At 43.9% G+C, this 25,705-nt stretch overlaps 2 protein-coding genes across 4 annotated transcripts in view; one reads left to right on the top strand and one right to left on the bottom strand.

Moving 5' to 3' along the window:
• DHX57 (DExH-box helicase 57) overlaps window positions 1-17,096 on the bottom strand; it is a 95,616-nt gene extending 78,520 nt beyond the window's left edge. Inside the window, exons 1-5 of the mRNA XM_083176062.1 lie at window positions 16,973-17,096; window positions 15,067-15,320; window positions 14,052-14,207; window positions 13,623-13,844; window positions 10,740-11,548 (exon numbers count right to left, since the gene is read on the bottom strand). Coding sequence (XP_083032188.1) covers window positions 10,740-11,548; window positions 13,623-13,844; window positions 14,052-14,207; window positions 15,067-15,320 — 1,441 coding nt within the window. The 5' untranslated portion in view covers window positions 16,973-17,096. The remainder of the gene's footprint in view (window positions 1-10,739; window positions 11,549-13,622; window positions 13,845-14,051; window positions 14,208-15,066; window positions 15,321-16,972) is intronic.
• Window positions 17,097-17,101: 5 nt separating this feature from the next.
• Window positions 17,102-25,705, top strand: part of MORN2 (MORN repeat containing 2) — a 34,007-nt gene continuing 25,403 nt past the window's right edge. Inside the window, exons 1-3 of one of the 3 annotated variants that reach the window (XM_083176070.1) lie at window positions 17,102-17,226; window positions 20,191-20,241; window positions 22,776-22,882. In XM_083176070.1, coding sequence (XP_083032196.1) covers window positions 17,193-17,226; window positions 20,191-20,241; window positions 22,776-22,882 — 192 coding nt within the window. In that variant the 5' untranslated portion in view covers window positions 17,102-17,192. The remainder of the gene's footprint in view (window positions 17,227-20,190; window positions 20,242-22,775; window positions 22,883-25,705) is intronic. The other 2 variants (XM_083176071.1, XM_083176069.1) reach the window with 2 other exon arrangements.

Genomic DNA, 25,705 nt, shown 5'->3' with positions numbered 1-25,705 from the left:
GTGAAATGAAGATTGAGGTTATTGTTGTTGATGTGTTTGTTAAATTCAAGTAGTTCTGCTTCCGTTCCCTCCCATATGAAAAGTACATCGTCTATGAATCTGCGCCAGAGGACGAGGTTCCCCCCGAAGCCATGCCCCCTCCATATGTTCTCCTCCTCCCACTTACTCATAAAGAGGTTGGCATAGCTCGGGGCAAACCTCGTCCCAATCGCAGTCCCCTTGGTCTGTAAATAAAATTGATTATTGAACCAGGTGTAATTATGGTTGAGTATGTAATTGATTGAGTCAAGGATGAAAGTGGTCTGTTCCTGTGGTATGGTGGTGTCTGATTCTAGAAAATGTCTGGCTGCTTCTATTCCGTGTGTGTGTTCTATTATGGTGTAGAGGGAAGTGACGTCGCTAGTTGCTAGCCACATTCCCTCCTTCCATTTAATCTCTGAAAGTGTTTGTAATGTATGAGTGGTGTCCCTAAGGTATGATCTTTGTGTACTGACGTGTTTCTGTAAGAATGTGTCTATGTACCTAGATAAGTTAGCTGTTATGGAGTCGATTCCCGAAATTATGGGTCTTCCCGGTGGGTTAATTGTATCCTTGTGTATTTTGGGTAGTTGGTAAAAAACGGGTATTACTGGGTTGGTGGGATTGATGTATTCAAATTCTTTTTTGTTCAGTATGTCTAAGCTGTGTCCCTTAATAAGTAATGATTGTAGTTCCTCTTTGTATTTTGAAGTTGGGTCTCCTTTTAGTATGCGATATGTTGTCTGGTCCCCTAGCAGTCTAAGTGACTCCTCTGTGTATTTAACTGTGTCCATAATAACTAGCCCTCCCCCTTTATCTGCTGGTTTAAGTGTCAGATTTTTATTGTCTCTTAATGCTGTGATAGCCTCTCTCTCTGCTTTTGTAAGGTTAATTCTGGTCCTATTTTTGTTGGTGGTGTCTATTTTCTCCATGTCATTAATTACCATTGTCTCAAATGTATTGATGAGGTGTCCCCTTATGTATGTTGGGTTGAATTTGGATGGTTTTTTGAGAGTTGTGTGTTTGTAAATGTCTTCAGTGTTTTTCGGTGTGTACTGTACTGTTTCTCTAGCAAAATATTTCTTGAGTGTCAGTTTCCTGGTGAATGCTTTGATGTCAAGGTATGTCTCGAATTTGTCTAATTTGTGATTTGGCGCAAATTTTAGGCCTTTTTGAAGGGCTTTTTTGGCTGGTGTTGTTAATTGTGTGCTACTCAAGTTGAAAATGCCTTTATTGTCGTTGGGATTATGTGGCTGTTCTACCTGTCTGTCATGATGTTTTTGGGTTTTGTTATGTTGCCCTCCTCTGCATCCTCTCCTATGTCTGCTAATTTTCGTTTCTGTGCTGTAGTTCTTGTTGGTGTTTGTGTCTGGCAGGCAGCGAGACCTGCCTCTATGTCTAAAAAATTGATGTCCCATTGTGGTGGTTGTGTGAGATCCTCTTGTATGTGTCCCCCTCCTAACTCTTGGGTTAGTGTGTCTCCTCCTTCTCCTATCTCTTTTGTCTCTGCCGTATCTCCTCTCTGTGTGATGCAGCCTCTTCCCAGTGACTGTCTTGCTGTCTCCGCATAATCTATTTGCTCTACTCCATGTATTGAGAAGGAGGAGTCTCCCTCTGAAGCACATGTTTCCTCTGTGCTTGCTTCCCCTGTTTCTAGTTCTGTGTCCCTCTCGGTGTGTATAACTTTCATGTATTGTTGGTAAGTTAATATATCATTGTTTCTGGGGTGTCTGTATATTTTTTTGTAATTGTTCAGGGGGTGTGCGAGGAGGTGTTTTTTATTTGAGGTGGTCATTCTCTTGTGGGTATGTAAAGTCAGGGTCTGGTGTTTTCTGGGTGGAGTCTTGGTTTTTTTGTCAATGGTCTTGTTTCTAATACCCCATTTGTCCCTAAGGAATTTGGACTTTTTCCTTGCTATTATGTTGTCCTCCCCCTTGTTTAGCCTGGCTTTCGTGATTAGTTCTATGTCCTTGTATTCTCCGTCTGTAATATGGGGCTCTAAAGTCTTGTGTATTGAGTCTATTTCTGAATCTAGGTGGTCTAGATCTTTTTCATGTTGTTCTATCAGGAGTTTGATCAGTTGTATAGAGTTATTTTTGAGAATAGTGTTCCATTTTTTCATAAAGTCCTCATTGTCCAAATTGCATGTGGGTTTCTTTTTTATCAGCAGGCCTTTTGGTATGGTGTTCTGGTCTAGATACCACTGTAATGCGAATGTATCCCACCACAATTTAGATTCTTTGTTCAATAATTTCTCTAATTTGAAAATACGTGTCTGTATGTCTTGTCCCTTTGTCAAAACAGATGCTGTCTGATCAAATTGTGAGAAGGTGTTCCTGGCCCTATCTATCCTACTGTTCCTGAGGTCAAGGATTCCCATTTACGTGTAAGGATTTTTTCCCTTTATGTGTGGTTAGTGTGTGCTGCAGAAAACGTAGGCAAACTCACGCCCATTACCCACCATCAATACAGTAACGTGAGAGGAAACACATCTTTAGGGATCGAATTAGCAGCTAGATCTCTATGTGCAACATTTAACATCATAGGATATGCCCACTGCAGGTTTTTCTATTTTATTTCATTTTATTCTAATTTTATTCCAGCCTATATCCCCATCATTCACATATTCTGTTGTAAATCATTTGATATCCAATCCAATTATAACATGCCCTTATCCCGTCTCAATACAATTCAACCTCCAAGCACCAGCCTGCGGTGCATACACCTTAAATCCACATCCCCATGATCCTACCAACGGATAGGTTGGACAGTAAAAGCACTCAGACTGCAGCACTCCCAAATATTTGTGCTCGTATAAGAGTAATAGCCTAAATCTGCGCAACAGTACCCAACAACTACGTGCATACCGGCTACCTTGCCTTAAAAAGCAGAGAAGTCGACATGGTCAACACACACAGATGTGTCTACACATGAACCAGACAATACGCAGCCACAAGCTACGTAACCCACACTAGCTTGAAGGCACAACTGACAGGCCACAAACCCCGCCCACTGCCGAACGAACTACCAATGGCTGAACACCAGGGCGGGTAGAAATACAGGTAGATCAGAGACAGTATTGCATCCTTGATAAAGGCACACACGTGCCGAAACGCGTTGGACACCAGGACAGAAGCCCTGCACCCACACAACAACCCCAGAGTCTCCTCCGCAAGGAGTCGAGCGCGCGCCGCCGCAGGACCTCCGTCACCCCGGGTAACGCCGTCAAGCCGAACCCGGAAGTGACGTGAACTACTGCATCAGCGGTGCGGACCAGACTGCCGGCTATCGCATCCTGTGAGGACGCCGGTGAAGACACGTGGAAGGACGCGGCAAGCATCCCCTGCCAGCAACAGAACCAGGTATCGGGTAAGTGAACAGTGCACCACCGGAGGGTAAGGGACGCCAGCCCACCGGTACCACCGGTCACTTTCCTTGACCACCCTAACTTTGTTCAACAGGAAACTTCCGCTGCCACCCAGCCTTACAAGTGCCCAATCACAGCTGCGGGCAGCCCTCCCCACCACCCCAACCCACACAGCCCTATCCATATTAGTAAACCCTGTGCATTGCCAAACCACAGAGGTCTGCTGAGACAGGATACCGCAACCCAATTTGCAGAAGACACATAGTGAGATCTGCAAGATTGGAGGTCCATGAGACTTACCCAACCCTCACCCACCCAGCACCCTTTTTTGACTACTACTTATTGTTTAAGTGTCAAAATAAAAAAAATTTGTTTAATATTAACAACAGTGTGCAGTACATCATTACCACCATCTTTCTGTGTATAAAGTGTAACACAAGAGGTCCATTACAAGTATCCTCTTTTTTTTTTGAGCAGGCCGGTATCTCATGCCCTATAATCCACTAGGGCATGGTGGGAGAATAAAATAGCTTAACGAGGCACCCTGCCCGAAGCATGGCGAGCACAGCGAGCCATGCGAGGGGATGCAGTGCTAAGTTTCAGTGTCCATGTCGACTGTGTTGAAATTCGGGACAAAAAAAATGTAAATAAAGTGAAAACCCCCATGTCTATCCAATGATCCCATTCCGGAAAAGGACATCAGTTCGAAGAGCACAACCAAGAAATATCAATCTGTCCTTCAACTATTTACTGCCACAATACTCCTTCTCACCATCCAGATACTAGATGCCAATATGGATTACAATTTCACCATGAGGCAGCATCTTAAAATCTCAGTGGTGCCAACAATGATTCATCTTCACATAGCTCATCTGCCTAAACCTTGCTGGAAGGAGGTCACTGTCTGGAGTGTCCTGACGGGATGCGGTCATCTATTAGAATGAACTTAGGTCTTAGTCATTAGGTCGACCCCACTAAGTCGACTGGCAGGAAGGTCGAACTGACAAGGTCAACATGGGCCAAGGTCGACATGAATTAAGGTCGAATTTGCATAAAGGTCGACATGAGGAAGATCGACTGGTCATAAGGTCGACATGGGGTTTTTCACTGTTTCTTGAGCCGACATGTGCCGACAGGCGGTATTTCATGCCCTACCATCCACTAGGGCAGTGATTTTCAACCTTTTTACCTTGTGGCACACCATGAGATCCCCACAGGGCAAAACGCATTGGCCCCTACAGGGAAATAAACAAACCAGCCCCCATATATAAAAAAAAAAAAACAATCAAACTGGTCCCCACAGGTAACACAAATGAAATACATTGGGCCTTTACATGAAAGATGAGACCAGTAAATAACAGTTGAACTGGTGGTGGCTGTAAACTGGTTTGGGCATCTCTAGATCTGGGGGCACACTTGAGAACAGCTCAAGGCACACTAGTGTGCCACGGCACAGTGGTTGAAAAACACTGCACTAGGGCGTGGAGGAGGTTATTAAAGCTGTGGCGAGCGAAGCGAGCCACCGTGCCCGAAGCATTGCGAGCGTCCGATTTTCATTGCCAACTGTGTCGACATTCGGATAAAAAAAACAGTGAAAAACCCATGTCGACATTATGACCAGTCGACCTTCCTCATGTCGACCTTTATGCAAATTCGACCTTAAGTCATGTCGACCTTGGCCCATGTTGACCTTAAGTCAGGTCGACCTTCCTGCCAGTCGACCTAGTGGGGTCGACCTAATGATTCTAGACCTAAGTTCATTCTGACAGATGTACCGATTCCGTCCTGACACCAATATACCTCCAAGGAGCTAAACTTCAACAAATCAAATCTTTAGCTAAACAGGATAACCTTGGTCTGGATCATATGATGCAGTAACATCCAGGTGGTCTTCCAGCATATTATGACAGGCTTATTGTATATATCAGGAGGAAGGAAAACCGGCCAATCACAACTTGGGTGCATAATGTACAAATTCTTGCCAAAGCTGGCATACACTTATGAGATTTCCATTGGGCCGAGAAATCTGGTAAATCACATGCGCGATCAAGGAGCTCCGATCTGATGCACCCGGGACATCGGAACAGAACTCCTACATCACAGGTTCTCAAACTCCGTTCACAGGACCCCACACTAAGTTTTGCAGGTATCCACACAGAATCACAAGTGCAATAATTAGCTCCATCTGTGGATCTTTTAAAATGTGTCAATGAGTAATGAGTGAACCTGCCGTGGGACCTGGAAAACGTGAACTGTGTGGAATCCTGAGGACCGAGTTTGAGAAACCCTGCCCTAGATCACAAGGGATGCTCACAGGATCCGTCAGAAAGGACAGCCTCTGGCAGCACTTGCTGGGATCGCAGGAAGTTCCCGGGTGGGTCAAGGAGTAAACCGAATCCCCTCAGAGAAGTTGCAGTAATGTATGGGGGCCTTAACAACTAGGCATAGCACAAGCAAAACCAGGGTACAGTGTCTGATAACCAGGAACTATGGAAAAAAGATTAGTGCTTCAATGCACATATCCTCCCAAGTTGATTACTGGTGTGATAGTCTGCAGGGGGGTAATCAATTGATGCAGTTTTCCCAGACCCAGAAAGTGGTCGAAAACGAATTACGTGATATTTGACCATGACCAATTTTTTGACTGTCAAAAATTCGGCAACTAATTGAACACCCCCCTGGGCAACCCATCACAGGAAATGAATGGAAGACAGACTTGCAATGGCCATGTCAAAGCCAAATAAGAATCTCCAAAATAACAGTCAGACAAGCCAATGGTCAAGGACACAGGAAACGGTTTGCCAAGGTTATAAAAGGTCATCAGCACAGGCAAGACTGACAAAAGATGAGGCAGACAGCAAACTGGTACATAGGGTAAGCTACAGAAAACACACAAGATGAGACCTTATACTCTGGCACTGAGTGAATAAAGTTAGATATGCAACCAGCTTTAAATCTGAGATCACCGTGAGGCCCACAATCAGCTGATTGTCACTATAAAGGCCCATACACACTGGGCGACTTTGAGCTGAAAGTCGTTTAAAACAGCATGTTTGTGCGGCTTTCAGCTCAAAGCCGCCCAGTGTGTATGCCCCTGCGATGAGTGGTGAGCAATGCTGCGCACTCCCGCATCATCGCCGGGAAAGCCATTCATCCGCTAGTAATATGAGCAGCTTTGAGGATGGCTTTGCATAGTGCTGTGCTATGCAAATAAGTCCGCCCCCCTGTCGGCGCCGGGCAAAGGGAAAGCCGCTCAGCGTGTATGCACTGAGCGGCTTTCCCCCCAGCGATTATCGCTGTCCATAAACGCTAGGCATAGTCACCAAGTGTATATGGACCTTAAGTTTCACAGAATGCTGTGCGCCTGCTGTTCCGCCCCTCACAGTATACTCATTGCTTTGGACTGATCAGATTTTTCATGTCCTATTTTTTCTATCACGACATGCTCCCCACCTAATCCCGGGAGATCAGAGCTCATTAATAGTTATCCCTGTAAATCATGGGTCTTCAAACTGTGGCCCTCCAGATGTTGTGAAACTACAAATCCCAGAATGCCTTGCCACAGTTTTGCTATAAGGGAGTGTTAAAACTGTGGCAAGGCATGCTGGGATTTGTAGTTTCACAACATCTGGAGGGCCACAGTTTGAAGACCCATGCATGTAAATAAACAGCATTTGTCTAAAATTACGTTAAAACTTTAGAACTGGGATCATAGTGAAAGACTGATAAAATATATCATACTGTACATAAACCAGTCCCAATAACCATTATCTGGTGAAAATGCATTTCAGCAATTCTCAGATGGGGTCCTTGTCAGCTTTATAATATCTAGGTGTATTGGGAACCTGCAAGAAATGTAGATCAACCTTGGGCATTGCAATCCATATTCGGTGGGAATTGTTCTCACAAGGGGCCTTATTCTAATCCACTCTTTCTGACAAAATCCTTCTTAGATGGGCAAAACCATGTGCACTGCAGGTGGGGCAGGTGTTATTTGTGCAGAGAGAATTAGATTTGGGTGGGGTTTTACTTCAACGTGAGATCTATATTGCAGTGTAAAAATAAAGCAGTCAGTATTTACCCTGCACAGAAACAAAATAACTCACCCAAATCTAATTCTCTCTGCACATGTTACATCTGCCCCACCTGCAGTGCACATGGTTTTGTCCGTCTAAGAAGGATTTTGTCAGAAAGAGTGGATTAGAATAAGGCCCAAGGTGAGAAACCTTGCCGCCTCGGATAATGGGATAGGATAATGTTCCAAAAGGTACAGACTTGTAGCTGCTTAATCTTGTATCCAGTCATAGGAGTAGATGTATGAAGTAGAGATAAGTGAGGAGAAGTGAGCCAGAGGAGAAGTGGACCAGCGCAACCAATCAACTGCTCTGTATTATTTTATATTATGCAAATTACATATGTTACTTCAGTGCTGATTTGTTGACATGGGCCACTTCTCCCTTATCACTGCTTCTTATATCTACCCCACAATGGCCTTTATTCAGATCTGATGGCAGTACAAATTTGTTTGAAAAATGGGAAAAACCATGTGCAGGTGGGGCAGATGTAAAATGTGCAGAGAGAGTTAGATTTGTGTGAGATTTTGATTCTGTGCAGGGTATATACTGGCTGCATTATTTTTACACCGCAATTTAGATTTCAGTTTCAACGGGATGCGGTCATTTGGTCTACTGCATTATGGTCGACAGTCATTAGGTCGAATCCATTAGGTTGACATGCTAAAAGGTCGACATGACTCTAGGTCGACATGGGAAAAGGTCGACATGATTCTAGTTCGAAAGGTCATTAGTTCGACAGGTCATTAGTTCGACAAGGTCATTAGTTCGACAAGGTCATTAGTTCGAAAAGGTCATTAGTTCGACATTGTCTATGTCGACATTCACAGGGTCGACATGGAGTTTTTCACTGTTTTTTGAGCCAACATGTGCCGACAGGCGGTATTTCATGCCCTACCATCCACTAGGGCGTGGCCGGGAGAATAAAATAGTGTGCCGAGCGTAGCGAGGCACCGTGCCCCGACGCATCGCGAGCGCAGCGAGCGATGCGAGGGGATGCAGTGCACTTTAAATTGTGTACATGTCGACTGTGTTGACATTCAGGTAAAAAAAACAGTGAAAAACCCCATGTCGACCTTGTGAATGTCGACATAGACAATGTCGAACTAATGACCTTGTCGAACTAATGACCTTGTCGAACTAATGACCTTTCGACCTAAAATCATGTCGACCTTTTCCCATGTCGACCTAGAGTCATGTCGACCTAATGGATTCGACCTAATGACTTTCGACCATAATGCAATAGACCAAATGATCCCAACCCGTTTCAACACACCCCACTCAAATTTAACTCTCTCTCCACATGTTACATCTGCCCCACCTGCAGTGCCCATTTTCCAAACAAATTTGTACTGCAATCAGATCTGAATAAGGGCCAATATGTAGAGCAGTAGAACAGAAGACTTTTTTGGAGCACTCTTAAGTTTACCCTCAAGAGTGCCCCCCAAAAAAGAGGCTTCTGTTCTACATATCATCTTTCTGACTCTGGGAGCACCACCAACCACTAAACACATATGGGTGATGAGATATGTCACACCCACTTTCACAAATTTGTGAAGTTGGTTTGAAACCAAATCTGATCCCCAGAAAATTCTTCAAAAAATCTTCCAAGATACATGACCATTTGGGGTAATAAAATCCTGTGCGGAACTAAAAAAAAAAAGTCTCTTTCTCTGTATCGACAATCCCTGATTAACAACTTCAGTGGTGTTTTTTTTTTTTTTAGGGAGCGCTCCCCACCGGGCGAGTTTTTTATGGGGAGCACTCCCTAAAAAAAACCCCCACCACTGTCTCCCCGGGTCCCTGCGCCCGGCTTGTCATAAGCCGGTGCTGGAGACTTCAATAGAAAAGCTGGAGGGGAGGAGGAGGAGGTGCGGCGTAGGAGAGGGAGCCGGCGCTGAAGCTTCCTGAGTTCAGCGAATAACTCAGCAGCGCTGCCCGGCTCTAAACAGTGGCAATCCCGAGAATTTTCTGGGCTTGCCAGACTGGGCACTGAGGCACAGGTCGGAAAAAACTTGGGATTGCCACTGAAGGGGTTAATTCATTGGAGGTCTTCTCACAATTTTTAAACAATTATAAACAAGCAAGGCCCTCTTAGTGAAAAGATGGGGTCTCTACCAAAAACTATACAAGTATTTTTGGTACTCTTTACTTAGAAGGGCGCCCATCATGGCCATCTCGGGCATTGAATGCACTAAAAAAATCGGGTGCGATGCGACCGACGAGATGCCCGAGATTTCCCATAGGGAACAATGTTAAATGTCTCAATTGACCCGATTTTCCTGTTCAATGCCTCAATTGACCCAATTTTTCCATAGGAAACAATGTTAAATGGGCCACAGAGGCCAAATAGGCACCCTGAAGTGTATAAAAGCCACCCGAATTGTTAACGCCACCCCACGATCAACGTCAACCCGAAGCGTGGCGAGCGCAGCGATCCCGCGAGGGGCGGCGGTACGCGTCCTACGACCTTTTCATACCCCCACTATCCACGTCGGCGTGGAGTTGAGAATAGAAAGTGTGGCGAGCGCAGCGAGCCACCGAGCCCGAAGCGTGGCGAGCGGACGCGGATACCTTCACAGGTATCCGCGTCCCCTCGCGGGCTTCACAGCTGTCCGCGTCCGCTCGCCTCGCTGCGCTCGCCACACTTTCTATTCTCAACTCCACGCCGACGTGGATAGTGGGGGTATGAAAAGGTCGTAGGACGCGTACCGCTGCGCTCGCCACGCTTCGGGTTGACGTTGATCGTGGGGTGGCGTTAACAATTCGGGTGGCCATTATACACTTCAGGGTGGCTATTTGGCCTCTGTGGCCCATTTAACATTGTTTCCTATGGAAAAATCGGGTCAATTGAGGCATTGAACAGGAAAATTGGGTCAATTGAGACATTTAACATTGTTCCCTATGGGAAATCGCGGGCATCTCGTCGGTCGCATCGCACCCGATTTTTTTAGTGCATTCAATGCCCGAGATTTTTTACTAACGATCAAAATCGTGGGCGCCGTTCTAAGTAAAGAGTACCGTATTTTTTCCTAGTAAAATAGGTTAAATATGTGTTGTGTTAATGTAAAAAGTAATGGAAGTATAGAGTTGTAGAGGTAAATTGACTAAAATGAGAGTTCTATTGAATATAGGACACTGTCCATAGCAACCAATCAGATTCTACTTTTTTATTTAGCACCTTCTAGAAGATAATAGACAGAAACTGATTGGTTGCTATGGGCAATTTCCCATTTTCATTAGAACGCCCATCTTAGTAAGTTCACCCAGTAAGGTCTTACCTTCTGTAGAGGAGCTGGGCTTTTCAGTAGCGACTGGCTTATTAATAATAATAGTAGGTTTCTTGGTGTCAGAGGACACTGGCATTATGAGGGGTGGAGGAATGCTATATCTGTGATGAGTGTTGGCAATTAGGGGCACCATGTCAGCTTCATCTTCCAAGCAGCTGACAAGAGAGTAGACAACTGGTTCACATGTCTGAGCACTCCTCAAGGCTTTTTCATAAAGATATTCTGCAATGTGCAGACGACAGGCCATTGGAAGGTTCTCATTGAGTGAATGAAATGCCACCAGTGGTGCTTGAGATGGGTATTTGTTATCTTTTGGGAATCGAATTTCAAGTTCATAAAGGTAACCATTTTCTCCATTGAGGTGAGATTCATCCTTCACATCTTGCTTAGGGGCTCCATGCTTAAATCTGCACTTTGAACCAAAGCGGCAGTTTTCTCCTTTCAAGAAGAACCTACAGACATTGTTAGGAGACTGTTTCACTAAATCTTTGTCATGGTCTTTCCGTCTGGGTTTTTGTAGCCTATCTGTTAGATAGCCGAGCTCCAGTCCCACAGTCCATACTCTGTTTGGGATTCTCTCAATAAATTTTTCCCCACATATCGAGCTTAGGACGTAGGCCTCTTCTTGGCGTAAAGCCAAGATGTTATCCATGCTAGTGTCACATGCAGAACGTGGAGTTTTTGTCTGGATACCAAAAGCTTCTGAGAAACACTGCTGCAGCAAATACTCTAAGGATGTCCCAACATCGCCGTCATTGGCTCTCAGTGCAGTTATACATCGGTCTCGGTCAAAACCATATCTGAAGTACAGCAAAAAAAAAAAAAAAAAAACTTGTGATCACCAAGAATTATATCATCATATATGTTTTTGTGGAAATTGTGTATTGCACAATGAGGTCTATAATTAAATATATATTTTTTTACAATAGGTAAGCCTGTATAGATAATATAATGACAGGATCAAAAAGACAGAGCAAAGTGGACTTGATGAGAGGTGTGCATTATAGAGTGGAGGGCAGGGCTGTGGAGTCGGAGTCGAAGAGTCGGAGGAAATTTCACGTACCTGGAGTCGGAGTCGGCAAACAATGCACCAACTCCGAAAATTATAATTAATGACTTCTCTACTGTAAGAATAAAGACCAATGCATGCAGTGCCTCACGTAACCGCAAAACGAACACGTTAAGTGACTGTGAAAAAGCATGCTTTTCATGTGCTTCACTTTATGGCACGCAACGCACAATTCGGAGCACCAATACTTATAAATGTATTCTCATTTGTAGTTTACAACTTATTTCCAACGTTCAATAAGGTTTTCAATACCTCGTTGGTAGAAATCACCTGGTGTAGACTCGAAAAATTCATTCAACCAAGCTCTCCCACCATACGCACAACATCTTTTTACGCGGATGAAGATCTTGTTTCAAGCGCGGGGTCATTTGTTTACCTTGGCTAAGCCATTCCTTACGCTGGTTCATATTGATGTACAGGCACCATTTTTCGTCGCCAGTAACGATTCGGTAAAGAAATCGTTCCTTGTGTCCATGAATTGAACGGTGACGAGCAAGCAAACCAGCGGAGATTGTGGCTCATTGATTTTTGTTGTTGTCACAAAGCATGCAGAACTCATGCTCCACACTTCTGAACCTTTCCTATTGAGTGAAGATTCTTCTCTATAGCTAGAAGAGCTTAGAAGGACTTTATGGAACAGCTTCTTGGATTCAACTGTTAGTGTTTATATTTATTTTAAAACCTGCATGCCTGCTTGTCTGTATGAGGGTAGACATGTGTACATGTTTCTGGAAGAAACTGTCTATCTTAGGTTTTTAAGTGTGGTGCAAGGAATGTATCAAATACATTTGCATATAAATACAGAGGAGTCGGAGTCGAGGTCAGAAGTACAAAGAGTCAGAGTCGGGGTCGGAACATTTATCTACCGACTCCACAGCCCTGGTGGAGGGTAGTGCTAGCATAGGGACATTCCACAATAGAGAGAATGGGGTTTTATGTATTAAGTCTTGGAGAGAAATAAAGTGTCTAAATATTTGTACTTATATTATCTGTTACATGTTGGTGTGTCCGGGAGTTCAATTATTGAATTCAAAGTCATCTTTCCTCGCTTTATTTTTTTTGGGAGAAATAAAGTACCAGCCACTCAGCTCCTAACTGCCATGTTACAAGCTGTGCTTGAAAATGACGGTTAGAAGTTGATTGGTTGTACTTTCCAAGTCTTATACTACAGTGATGTCTCACAGCTGTGTATGGCCATCTCATCCCCCTTGAGCCCCCCAGAGCATTCCTGGGTGGCAGGATTGCATGCAGTCTTTTCACATGTGATGTATCGCATGTGACCCCGTTCCGAGCCGTCAGAGTCGGGGGTCAGACCTGCATGCAAGTTCGACCTCAGACTCTGGTCCGATGCGCACCGGACCCAATGGGATTTCAAACACATCCGATTTGGGCTGAGACCCGATCTGGTTCTAAATACTTGGCAATCCATCGGTTTTCAGACAGATTTATTTCACCATGGATGGCGCTGGTGTGAGTGTAAACCTGCAGCAGTTTAATGTCATTCAGGAGACACTGCCATTCTAATGACGGGAGGCTATGACTAACCCAACATTCTTATTTTATGTTAAGGCTTAAAAGGTGGTCCCGGTAAGGCACCGATTTCTAGGATGCTCACCAGGCAAATCAAGTCATTGAGAATGCATTATGCCTACCCTTTCAACCAAAGCAAATGTTGATAACACTAGATATTTAAATAAACCTCATAAATGCATTTTATTCACAGAACATAGCGGCTCAGAAATATAGTAGACATTCACGGATAGGGTGCTCCTCATAGAAAACTATTACAGGGACAGTAGACTCACCGGGAAAGTTTTCCAATAGCAAAAGGAGATATAACCGCCTCCGGTAACATCTGGACAGGAGACTCAGGGGACAGTTTTTCTGCTGCTTGCAGTCTTTCTGATGGTGAGGACCAGAAATCAAATCCAGAATCTTCATCAACGTTATCACCATTATTGTTTTCCTCTTCCTCATATTGAGAGCTGGAGTCATCATATTCATCCTCTAAATCTGATCCCACATCACTGTGAATAGAGAGGTAAAGTAACTAGGGTTAGCACTTATCTGGAAAACCTTGAGAGTTGTAGGTTTCTCACACCTCACTCAACATAATCTCTGCTCTTCAGCAACCGTGAGGTTTACAAATACAAATCACAAGTTAGTTCTTCATTGGTTACAAAAGCCTATAGTCTACAAAATATATGTAGTGCTAATGGTAACTTCACACTTACTCCACAACAGCATCCAGCTCTGATCCTTGAAGATCACGCAGAAGAGCTTTCACCCGTTCCTGGTTCTCTTTGGTCATGTGCAGAGTCTGGAGAGGCGTGCTGACTGCAGTACTGCCACCCCGGGGCCGTGAGGTGGGTCTGCTAGCATAGTTCATACTAGGAGTAGCAACAACATACAATACATGAAAAAAAGGTATTACATTAATAGAGAAAGATAACAACATGCTAACTATGACCTCTTGTCAGGCAATTCATGGATGAAAATCACTGAAGATTAGCGATGTGAAGGTTCGGATTTACTTGGTTCTAACTGCCAAATCTGCGCAAGTTCAAAGTGATCCATACTGTTTTTACTGGCTAGCCTAAACATGTGACAACTGACAGTAAATAAGATCCTGCTTTGAGATCTGCATAAATCCAAACATTTCTACTGAAGATGCCGACTAAAAAATAGCTGGAAAAGATCAGAGTTAGGGGGTTATTCTGGTTGAATCGCAAGACTGCGAACTCGCAGCCTGTGTTCGCATGCACTGGCTGCGAATGGATGTTTAACATAAACATCCATTCGCAGGCTACGGGGGGGAACACCCACATCATTCGATGGTTGGCGACCATCGAATGATGGCGAAGGTGCACGCATTTAAAAGTGACTCTCAAGTCACTTACATATGCGCGGACACTCTGAAGGAAGTGGGTGGGCAGCTGACATCCAGTAATGTCAGCTGGCCGCCCCCACACCGTCAGGGCAGTTGCATGAGAATGCCCACCATTCTCATGGGAACACCCAGGAAATGCTGGGCGTTCCCATATGTAAATGGCCCGGTCCACCGGCCTGCCGCCCCACGTCCCTCCACGCACCCAACCCGCAATGCTGGGTGCATGCACCGGTGAACAAGCACAGAAAGGTGTATGCGCAAAACAGCAGCCCGGCTCGAATGAAGGGACAATGCAAACTGACCAAAATAAGGTCCTTAGTCCAGGCTTAATATTAAGGCAATACCAGTTCATTCCTTACCTTGGTGGTCTCATTGGTTTGCTAGAGAAACAGATGTCATCTCCATCATCCCATGCTTTGCTAGAGCTTTTCTTTCCTCCTGCTCCTCCTCCACCTCCAGGTTCAGCTCTGGATCTTCCCCCTCTGCTGCCTCCACCACCACCACCACGCCCGCTGCCGCCACCACGCCCGCTACCACCACCTCTTCTGCCACCTCGCCCCCCTCTGCCTCCTCCTTTGTTTGGCTTCCCTTTCCTCCGAATTGGAATTTCCATCTGTAGATATACAATAACATAAATGGTATGCTCTGCTATTCATTTTAATAGCCCATTACATATACTAAAGGAAATCTCGACCGATCCCGAAACATTATAATACATCAAATTATTTATGGTTTTATGGGCACACCAACACGCTTACATATTCCTGTTTTTGTACTTTCTAAATGTAAAAAAACTTTCATTACATGAATAGCAATAATTTATATATACAGTACATAAACTAACTTAATAGATGAATTTGGACATAGCCATATAGATGTCAGTTTGCAATACCATTCCCTTTATTCAGGACTATGGACCGGGAGTAAGATACACTGTAGTAGTAGATATGGCTGAACTAAGTTTCTTTGATAAAAGCTGGTTGATTTCTATGGGCAACTTCTCCAACCAATCAGCTCTGTGTAAGATTTTTCAAGTACATTCTATAAAATGACAGGTAGAAGCAATGTTTCTATTAACCCTTTAACACCAGAGCCTCAACCCGGGTTATTGCCGCACCACTCCAGGTCGGGGCTTGGTGTAAATGGGGCCCCAAAAAATATCCCGGGTCCCGTTATCCGGGAATATAACCCTGCAAATGTTCAGGGTTGGACACGGGGCATGCACAGTCAGGGACCATCCGACCCGGGATTCATTTCCACAAATGAAGGAAGCAGTGTCCTGCGGTCAGTCCTGAGGGTGGGTAGGGGCCTCGTACAGCCTCCGCTGCTGTCTGCTGTAATATGTAGACATGTGCCGGTAAGGAGGTGAATTGATGACTGTGTGCAGCATCCAGTCACCTCAAGGATGGAGGCTGGGGGCAGCCCAGCAGTTTTCTCGGGTGCTGGGCTTGCCCCCAGTGTGTCTGTTGTCATCACAGGGGTCCCGGCTGGCGGTTTTTCCGAAGCTTGGAGAGGATGTAATCAGGGCCCACCTTTGCCGCCATCACCTTCCCGGCATTATGCCGGTGAGGACGCAGTGTAAAAGAGAACAACTGCCGGATTGCATCCAGGTTGGAGCAGAGTTCAAATACCCAGGTGCGACCCTGCATCTTTGGTATAAAAATGGTATTCATAAGCTGACAGGTTGCAACTTCTCCCACTGGAGCAGATGCATTAAGCCAGGTGAAGAGATAAAGTGGATATAAAATAGAAAGAGATAAAGCACCAGCCAATAAACTGATTCTGAAAAATGACAGTTGGGAGTTGATTGGCTGGTACATTATCTCCTTCCACTTTATTTATTTACAGGCTTAATACATCTGCCCCACTGTATGGTAAAAGGTAAACATTAAGTAAAACAACCCAGTGTCAGACAGAATCCTATAGGAAAGTCTTCCAGCGGCTAGTATGCTCTTACGCCTCAGTTATATCAGGGCATCTGTGTACATGGCACTATGCAGAACGCATGGCAATATCAGATCAGCAATACAAGCGTGCTAAACCAACCCAAGCAAGGCTTTAATGCTGTAGTTGTACTACAAGCCCCAGCATACCCTGTTTCTGATTGACAGGGCATGCTGGATCATGTAGTCACACAGCAGCTGGAAACAGATTTGCGAAATCGCAGTAGACACTGCATCAGGCGAGGCCGGGCACAGGAGCAGTGCGGGCACACACCACTGCACGGATCAGGAACAGTGCACAAACATATATGGACATACTCACTGCTGAACCCTGCACTTGGTTGTGGCACACACTTGGCTTTACCGGCCGCTTCCTGTCCCGTCACGTGATCCCCATACGTAGCCGGCAGCTGCGCACGTCTCATTGGTCAGTTATAATCACGTCACACATTTCTCCCCGCCCCCCGCGGTATGTCGCTTTGTTATGGTCTCCATGGTAACTCAGCAACATTTTTCTGGAGGACACTGTCAGCAGCGGAGAGATGGATGCGGCGGCAGCGGCGGCTGCAGAGTGCGGTAAGGTCAGGCCAACCAAGTACGTTCGATAAAATGAAATGTAGAAGCTGATGGGGGCAACTTCTCTCTTTGGAAAATTGTAGACGTCTCCCCTGTAATGTTATAGCTATTACATATCCCTTGTAATATTATTATTCATTTAGGTGTCACTTTTTTTATGTATAATTCATATTCAGTACTCGTTATTACATGGTGTTGCTAGTATGGTGATTACCTACCATTTTGCATGGCCATTTAAATAACTTATTTTAAAGCATTTAGCTCAAGTTCTTAAAGCCCATTAAACTAATGCTGAAAGTTAAATTAATAGTTTAAGCAAATGGTCCAGTGCACAGGGTAAATACATATGACTGGCGGACAGAATGCCACCTGGTAGAAGCCTGTCTGCGGCATCCTGGTGGAGAGAATACACGGTTTATTTAGAATACATAATTTCTCCCTGTCCCACCCAGCCGCCCTCGTAGGTGGATTAGGTTTAAGTTTCCACCCCCAAAATGCCGGCTTCCCGCAAGGGGATTACCATCCATATGCAATTTCTGTCTTATTTGGGCCCGTGCATGTACGATGCGCAGTAGTCCGATAATCGCTCGATTTGCGAATTTGCATATTAGTGATCCGTGCTGAATTAGCCCCATAGCGTCTAAACTCCACTGAGGTAGGGATTAATGTGAATGGCCAAATATTCTCTTAAAAGCGCTCCGGAATATGTGTGCGCTATATAAAATAACTGGGGGTAATATTTAGTGCAATTCATTTGACAAGAAATCTTAACTAAACTTAGTTTAATATTTTTAACCATTAAATATATGCTTTTAATGCCTTGATTTTTATTTTCAAACATATATTTCTAACCTATACAGATGTAGCCATGTGTATGTTTCCTGCGGCGTGGCGTGCTGCACTGGGCTGTGAGTGACTATTAGTATCTGGTGATTGCTCCGTTAATTCCTAATGGAGCAAAGACCAACTGTCGCTGGAAAAATGACACCTGTATCGGTCAGACACATTCTGTAGGTAAAACATTTTAAACTTAACGTAATCCTATTGCTGCTCTCAGCAAATACTAGCCATGTGTAGCCACGCTCACCAGGCAGCAGCTGCAGGACTCTGTGAACATGCCTCTGCAATGAGACCAAAAGAGTCTATCGTCCTCTCCAAGTGCTAAACTATGCAATGGATGACCATCGATATTTTTACATATCGATGGTCATCCATTGTGTTTGATTGATTGGCCTGTGGGCCAATCAAAACACGGGGGCGTGGGCGTCGGGGGCGGAGCTATGCTCAGTGTCCCGGCACTTTAAAAAAAAAAGCAAACCATTGTTTTGCTGTTCTATCGATGGAGGGAACCATCTGGTTCTCCCCCATCGATGGCAAAAGTCTTCGACATCGGCCATGAACCATCAATGATTTTGAATCATTGATGGTCGATGGCCATCCCTACTTCGGCTCCCCCCCCCATGCGCGGAACTGCCTCACGATGCACTAATATAATTAATACTACTCTGTGATCGACTCCCGGCGCATGACTCTCCCCTGCCTGGTGCATTACGCCCAGCACACGACTCATCCCCACCCAGCACCCTATTCCTGGTGCACAACGCATCCCCACACGGTCCACAACGCATCCCCACACCGTCCACTACTCCCGGTGCACTAATATAATTTAGATATAATACAAAGTGGCGCAGGGTATTGCTGCCCCCCATGCCGACAGGACCCATAGCATCTGCATCCCCTGCACTCTCTGTAGTTCCACCACTGGTAGGGACCCTAAAAAGGTCCACGGTGCCATGTTTCCATAGACCTAGATTGTTTCCAGAGACAGAAATTCTGCCAGTCTACAAACCTGCACCAGCAGCTAGAGAGACAGGGGCCCACACAGAGACTGAACATGGGGCCTTCTTTCTTAACTCTTTGGGCCAGATGTATCAAGCTTCAAAAAGTGATAAAACGGAGAGTGATAAACAACCAGCCAATGAGCTCCTAACAGCCATGTCACAGACTTTGTTTGAAAAATGACAAGTAGGAGCTGATTGGTTGTTTATCACTCTCCATTTTATCACTTTTGGAAGCTTGATACATCTGGTCTTATGTCCCCCTGACCTCTCCAATGTTAGTTTTAAGGAGCATATACATGGGTGATTTTTTGCTATTTTCTAAGCGATCTGTCTAGCTCGCGTAGAAATTAAGAACAAATCGCTCAGTGTGTAAACCCCATAGTGATGGTGATGTGCGGTCCCACGTGTCCCTCAGATCTTTAGCACATGCAGTAAAAATCTAGTCAGATCGCTTAGCTAATGAGTTTAAATAGCTATTTGTGTGTACAAAATGAGCTATAGCAATCTACTATTTGTAAACTACTATTTAAAGTAACCTTTTTTTTTGCTTATCACAAATCACTTAGCACACATCGCTATGTGTGTATGGGCGATCCAGACACTGGGAAGTTCAAGGGAAATCACCTATCCTAAATCACTAAGCACAAAAGTTTAACACACATCTCAACATATGTATGCCCCTTTATAGTTGTATTTGTTGGCAGGGGTGGACCCTACGCTTTTTTTATTTCCTTTATATTTACTTTTTTTCTTTTTGGTGATTTTTACTGGATCAATTCCAGCAAGCTATAAAGCAATATGCTTATTACATCTTTCAGCCTTTATCTAGCATCTTTGAGATTGATTCTGGGGGTTTTGGGCAACTTTGTGTCTATTCTCATTCTATAACACATGGCAATTTGAAAGTAATGGGCATTGCACCCATTTTTTTCAAAACAAAAAGTTTATCTTCTATTATAGTTCATAAAAATTGTATTTGGTGGATTAATATTTAGAAACGTTTGTATCTGTCCTTAGTGGGAATGAACTCACCATTTAGTTTTGTGCGTGTGGTGAGGGGGGTTCACATGTAATAAATGACATTGTCTAATTCCCAGCTTTTTTGTTATTATTGTTTTTATAGATCCTGAAGTGTTTGAGATTTCACTTGTATTCCCAAATGGAGACAGTTATGGTAAGGGTTATTTCGGGAAATGTAATTTTTCATGCAGTCAGTGAGCAGTATTAAATGCTCCCAGTTCGCTGTTTTTTTTCTGGCGAGGATCGCTTTTTTGGGGCGAGAAGGCCAGTCCGCTCGCCAAAAATGGTCCTTGGCCAAAATTGAACAGCGAGCATTGCCTTGTTCGCCGCTTGGTCCTCGTCATTGTTTGCCATTGTTTTCTTATGGAAAATTTTCCGTACCTCGCTATTTGTGTATCCAATGCTAAAAAGGAGAATGCTGCTTGATTTTTTTTTGGTAAGCCTCTCCGTTTTGCTCTCGGCATCTTTTTTAGGTGAACTCAACTTACATATTTATAAAAAATATTTATATTTTCTTTGTTTTATGGTGTCTACAAGTCTCTTTTATTATTTGAAGGATCTATATATATATATATATATATATATATATATATATTTTTTTTTTTTTTTTTTTTGTGGCAATTTTTTTCCCCCCATGATGCATTTTTTTCTCACTTTATTATACCCATGATTCACCTCAGTTATTACCCATAATTCACCTCTTCTTCCTCAAACCTTCATTTGGCCTTTGAGGAGATACACATAGCATTAGCAGTCTGATGATTTGGAACCTTTTTTGAGGCTAATTTGCGTTTGACTGAATATCTCTGGAATATTTTAACACTGCCTACAAATGGAGCCATTTACTCCTCATACGCCGCATTATTCAATGCTAGCCGTCAGGGGCGGCGAGCCACTGACACGTTGAATAGGGTGAGCGGGAGGCATGGCGACGGGTGGAAAAAACGGTGCATCCACGGCAAGCGTAAAACGGCGTATGCTGCACCAGAGCATTGAATACTGCCCACTTTGTATAGAAGAGGATAATTCGCAGCATTAGAAAGCCTGTCAGGTGTTTTGTGTTTGTTAGGGGGAAACAGGTCTCATAAAACAAATTATAATCAATACTAGCTTGAGACAGTAGACAGCAGTATTACTCCAGGTATAAAATAGCAAAACTATAAATAGATGAATGCTTGTTAGAAAGACTTTTGCATAGAATACATATATGTCATTAAATTGTCACTGCATATGTTGAAACCAGGTTTTCAGCCCCAATATACAACAAGGAGTAAAACCAACGTGATCAATCGTCGCAAAAACCAAATGAGTGATAACGTGAATAAAAAAATAATTTGTGAAGAAACATATAAGAAATAAAAGAAAAAATTAGTGTCACGTCCCTTAATTTGGGTAATGAAAATCCTTTAGGAACATATGGGAGTCACTTCGATCCAGTGATGGGAAGAAGATTTAAATCCTGTGATGTCCCGAATCTTAACGTAGTGTTGCTCTCCATCTGTGAAATATACCTTTATACATGTTATATTCCTTGCATAGAGGTGAGTGAGGTACACTAAAAAAGATATCCATCCCTCACCTGATTTAAAAGAAACCGCTACATGCATTGTTGAATACCCATTCCATGTGAGTGGGGTACACATCTCAGTTGTTTCATTGATAAAATATCATCACACGTTTTTCGTAGCTTACATAGAGGTGAACGGAATACGTGGATTATAGCTCAGAAATGTATCTCTTTAGGATAAACTCTTTCTATTGAACAATTTCCCACATTCGTTTTGTATTTGATATTTTTCCACATATTCGATGAGCAACACTACGTTAAGATTACCAGTCAAGTGACTCCCATATGTTCCTAAATGACTTTCATTACCCAAATTAAGGGATGTAACACCAATTTTTGATGTTTATTTCTTATATGTTTCTTCACAAATAATTTTTTTATTCACGTTATCATTCATTTGTTTTTTGCACTGATTGATTCCACTCCTTGTTGTTGTATATTGTGTTTGTAGACTAGGTGGTACCTACACAGGCCCAGACCACCGTCACTATTCACTTTCTTAATAGATTTTAAGCCCCAGTATGCAGACAATATTAAAAAGCATTTGAACAGCGCCAGTAATACAACTATAAGTATGCTGGACAAGATAACTATGAGCATGCTGGACAACATAACAATAAGCATGCTGGACAAGCAGCATATTTAAAGATATAACAGAAACAGAATTAAAATAAATAATGTTGCATTTTAACATTTTTGCATAGAATTCAATAAAAGGTTTTGGCTTTAACTAGCAATGCCTGTGTACGCCATCCTAAAGCTATCCATACACTAGTGTGATTTGACCACTTTTCACCCGATTCCTACGGATCGGGATGAGAAATCGGGTAGAAAGTGGCCAAATCGCATGAGATCTGGTCTGTGCGCATTGGATCGGAGATGGAGATCGGACATATTGCACATCTGACTTCCGATTCGGACAGTACCGGGGGGTATGGGAATGCATATGATATATCCTATACAAAAGGACCCAGGTGGTTCAAAGGGGATCATCTGCGACTTCTCCCCTCACAGAAGACACAGTAGTGTATGTGGCCTTAAGTCACATATGAAAATTTTGATAGGCTAGAGGTCATCTGTGTTGTAACTCAGAAAATTAACACATACTATTTTCATTTCAGATGGTGAGAGCAGAAGGTCAGAGACAGGAGCACTGGAGAGAAGTGGAATAGGAGTAAACAAGAGTCCAAACGGTGTGACGTATAACGGATCCTGGAAATATGACAGGGTAATTTGGTCTGTGCAATTCTGTATAGTTCTAAATTAGCACAATCCTATTTGCCCTTCTCACTGAAAGGCACAGGGGTAGTAAACCTATAAGCCCCCTCCACACACACACACACACATACACACACACACACACACACACACACACACACACATCTAGCGAAAGGTCTGCCTCAGCAACCACTGCTGCTTCTAGTGTGAAGTAAGTGTCTGAGCATCTCCAGCCTGCATGCCGCCCAACCCCTTAATCTGGCTCTGACTGTGCTGCAAGTGTATTCTGGGCTACATTGTACAGTAGATTGTCTAAAATTAAACCCCAAAAGGGCCTATTATGCTTCTGAATTCTTGTTATAATATTTCAACAATTATTTTATTTTTTACTTGAAGCCCAAGGTGAGTGGCTTTATCACCCAGTGTGTGGATCCAAATGTGATTGGGTGCAGGACTTGTGGACCATCTCCAAAAGGAGAAGGGCCCTGTTACTCCCCTGACCGTTTAGATCCAGAAGGTCTGCAATGGGGAAAAAGGGTCGGTGGTTCCTCCTTTCCAAAGCTCAGACAGGTGGGCTTACATCCCCCTTAGGGCTTGGGGTCGCCACTTTTGACCAAAGCATCCCCCTGGGAATCAAGAATCTCAGCTCTTCCCATAAAGAGATAGCTTCAGTACATGGGAAGCAGGGCAGCCCATAAGGGTCATGACTACAGCCCAAAAACGCGACACACCAACGAAAAACATAAATAAGTAGGTAAACCCCAGCCAGCTGGGGTGGGGGTGTAAAAAATTGTCCCAGCCCTAGCCAAAAAGTGGAGCCTGAAAGTGTAAGTGCAAAGTGCTGTACTAGTGTCTTGGGGAGAGACATTAGTTTAGGTTCAGGCACACCTGGCTCCGGTAGCACCAGGGGCACATAACACTTCGGACTTCAGGCATCTGACCTTCCAGCATCGACCAAGAGGTTCTCTGGTCAATATCTAGGGTCCTTTCCAACACCTAGCATAGGAAGGGCTATAAACCTATAAGGCTATAAACCCTGGAATGAGAGCAGTTTACTCAGCCAATAGACCTTCTCCAACCCTACCAGGGGCTGTCTTCAGGCCAGCCCTGGCAGGGTAAGTGCTCGTCCAGCCTTTTTCCATTCAATGCCAAGGGCTCTATCACAGTCTCCAAAAATTGAACAGATACTTAGCCCGTTTTTTTCCCTATTCCCTACCAGGAGTTGGACCAGACCCACTGATAAGAACAGATTTTTTTGATTGAAAAGCACTCTTTATTTATATAAAGAAGCAAAAAACAGACATTGGAATTACAAACATATGTACTATGTTGTAGCACAGCTAGAACACAATGCATACAGTATATTATATTTCACAAAATACACTATAAATTATTTTATGCACTATGCATTCGAACAAATACAACAATCAATAAGTCTATAGGTGTGGATGTAAGAGGGTGAGGGAGGGGGATTCACAAGCCCAAAGCTTTATTGGTTCATATACAGATACATATAAAGGAGTTGTGAATGAATAACTTGACAGACATCAACAAAACAACAAGCATTGTGAAAGGGGGAGCGGGCCATGGTCCCAGGTCCTATTAAACAGGTTAAACAAGGGGGTGGCGGCCAGAAGAAAGGAGGTTTAATCCTCTTCTTCCTCAGGACTGTCCAAGATGGATAGTCTTTAAGCAGGCTGTGAATCAGCCTTTGTCAGTCCTGGATTGACATCCTCTCCCTCCTCAGCATGAGTAATTCTTGGCAAGTCACAAGGCGTCCTTAAAACAGTTTATAAGGCATCAGACCTCCTGGATTGCCCGATATTGGCACACAGTCTCTGAATTCTCTTTCCAAAGCATCCAACAGCAACTGTGCATAAGTACAGTCCCCAAAGAGGTGCATAGATGTTTCCTCATTAAAGATGTGACCAGGGGAAATGTCTGTATCTGCACAAGCTTCTGGATTGCATGAATGAGCAGTGGGGCAAGCCCCCTTGAATGGATATCCATGACAAGTCTTTGTGTCTATTATTGAGCCTTATGGAGGCCACATACTCCCACCCACATGTGCCAGTGTCTGGTGGGAGCCCTGATATTGGATTCTTTAGTGTATTTGGCTCTGATGAGCTTGTGAATAGTTTTTGGCTTCCATAAGTCGGATTTAACTCCCTTCAGCTGGTGCTCCCTCACAAACTTGGACACACCAAGTTGGAACCATGGAGTTGTCCATTTGTAAGGGATAGAGCTGTACCACTTGTCCCATTTAAGTACCCTCCACAACGGAAGGAGGAAGAAGTAGGACACAGAGTTCCCCGCAGAGCCATTACAATTTTCAATCAGTCCTGTGGACACTGTTACATACAAAGAAGGCTCTCAGCATGGTTGAAATGTCTGGTATACCTTTGCCGCATTTGAGGGTCTCCCTGTACATATCATTCCGCTTAACTCTGTCCTTTGTGGAGGCCAAGATGAAGTGAATCACGGCCTGTGTATTGCCCCCAAGACTGTGACCAGGTGGGAAGTGTACTGCAGAACAGGAAGAATATTGTTGTGCTTTCCTTTGAAGGTAAGTTCTCTGATTCTCCACAGTCCAATTTTTGTTGAACAGTCGCAAGTCGTCAGGATGCACTATGCTGAATATGTCCCTTTAAATCTAATCCGGTTCCCCGTACAGGCACTGTATGGCTGCTGAAACAAAATGGGGGCTTTAGCAGAGTTCTAAATGATTTACTGACCTCCCAAGGCTCATTGTTTGTATGTAAGAACACTGTTTTTTTGTACATCTGGCTTATTAATATTTTACATTATATGGCGATTGTTTGGTATCCTTTGT

This window comes from Crinia signifera, chromosome 3, assembly GCF_055691185.1.
Source record: "Crinia signifera chromosome 3, ASM5569118v1, whole genome shotgun sequence".
NCBI classification, from domain to species: domain Eukaryota; kingdom Metazoa; phylum Chordata; class Amphibia; order Anura; family Myobatrachidae; genus Crinia; species Crinia signifera.
This window is presented reverse-complemented; position numbering and strand designations above follow the sequence as displayed.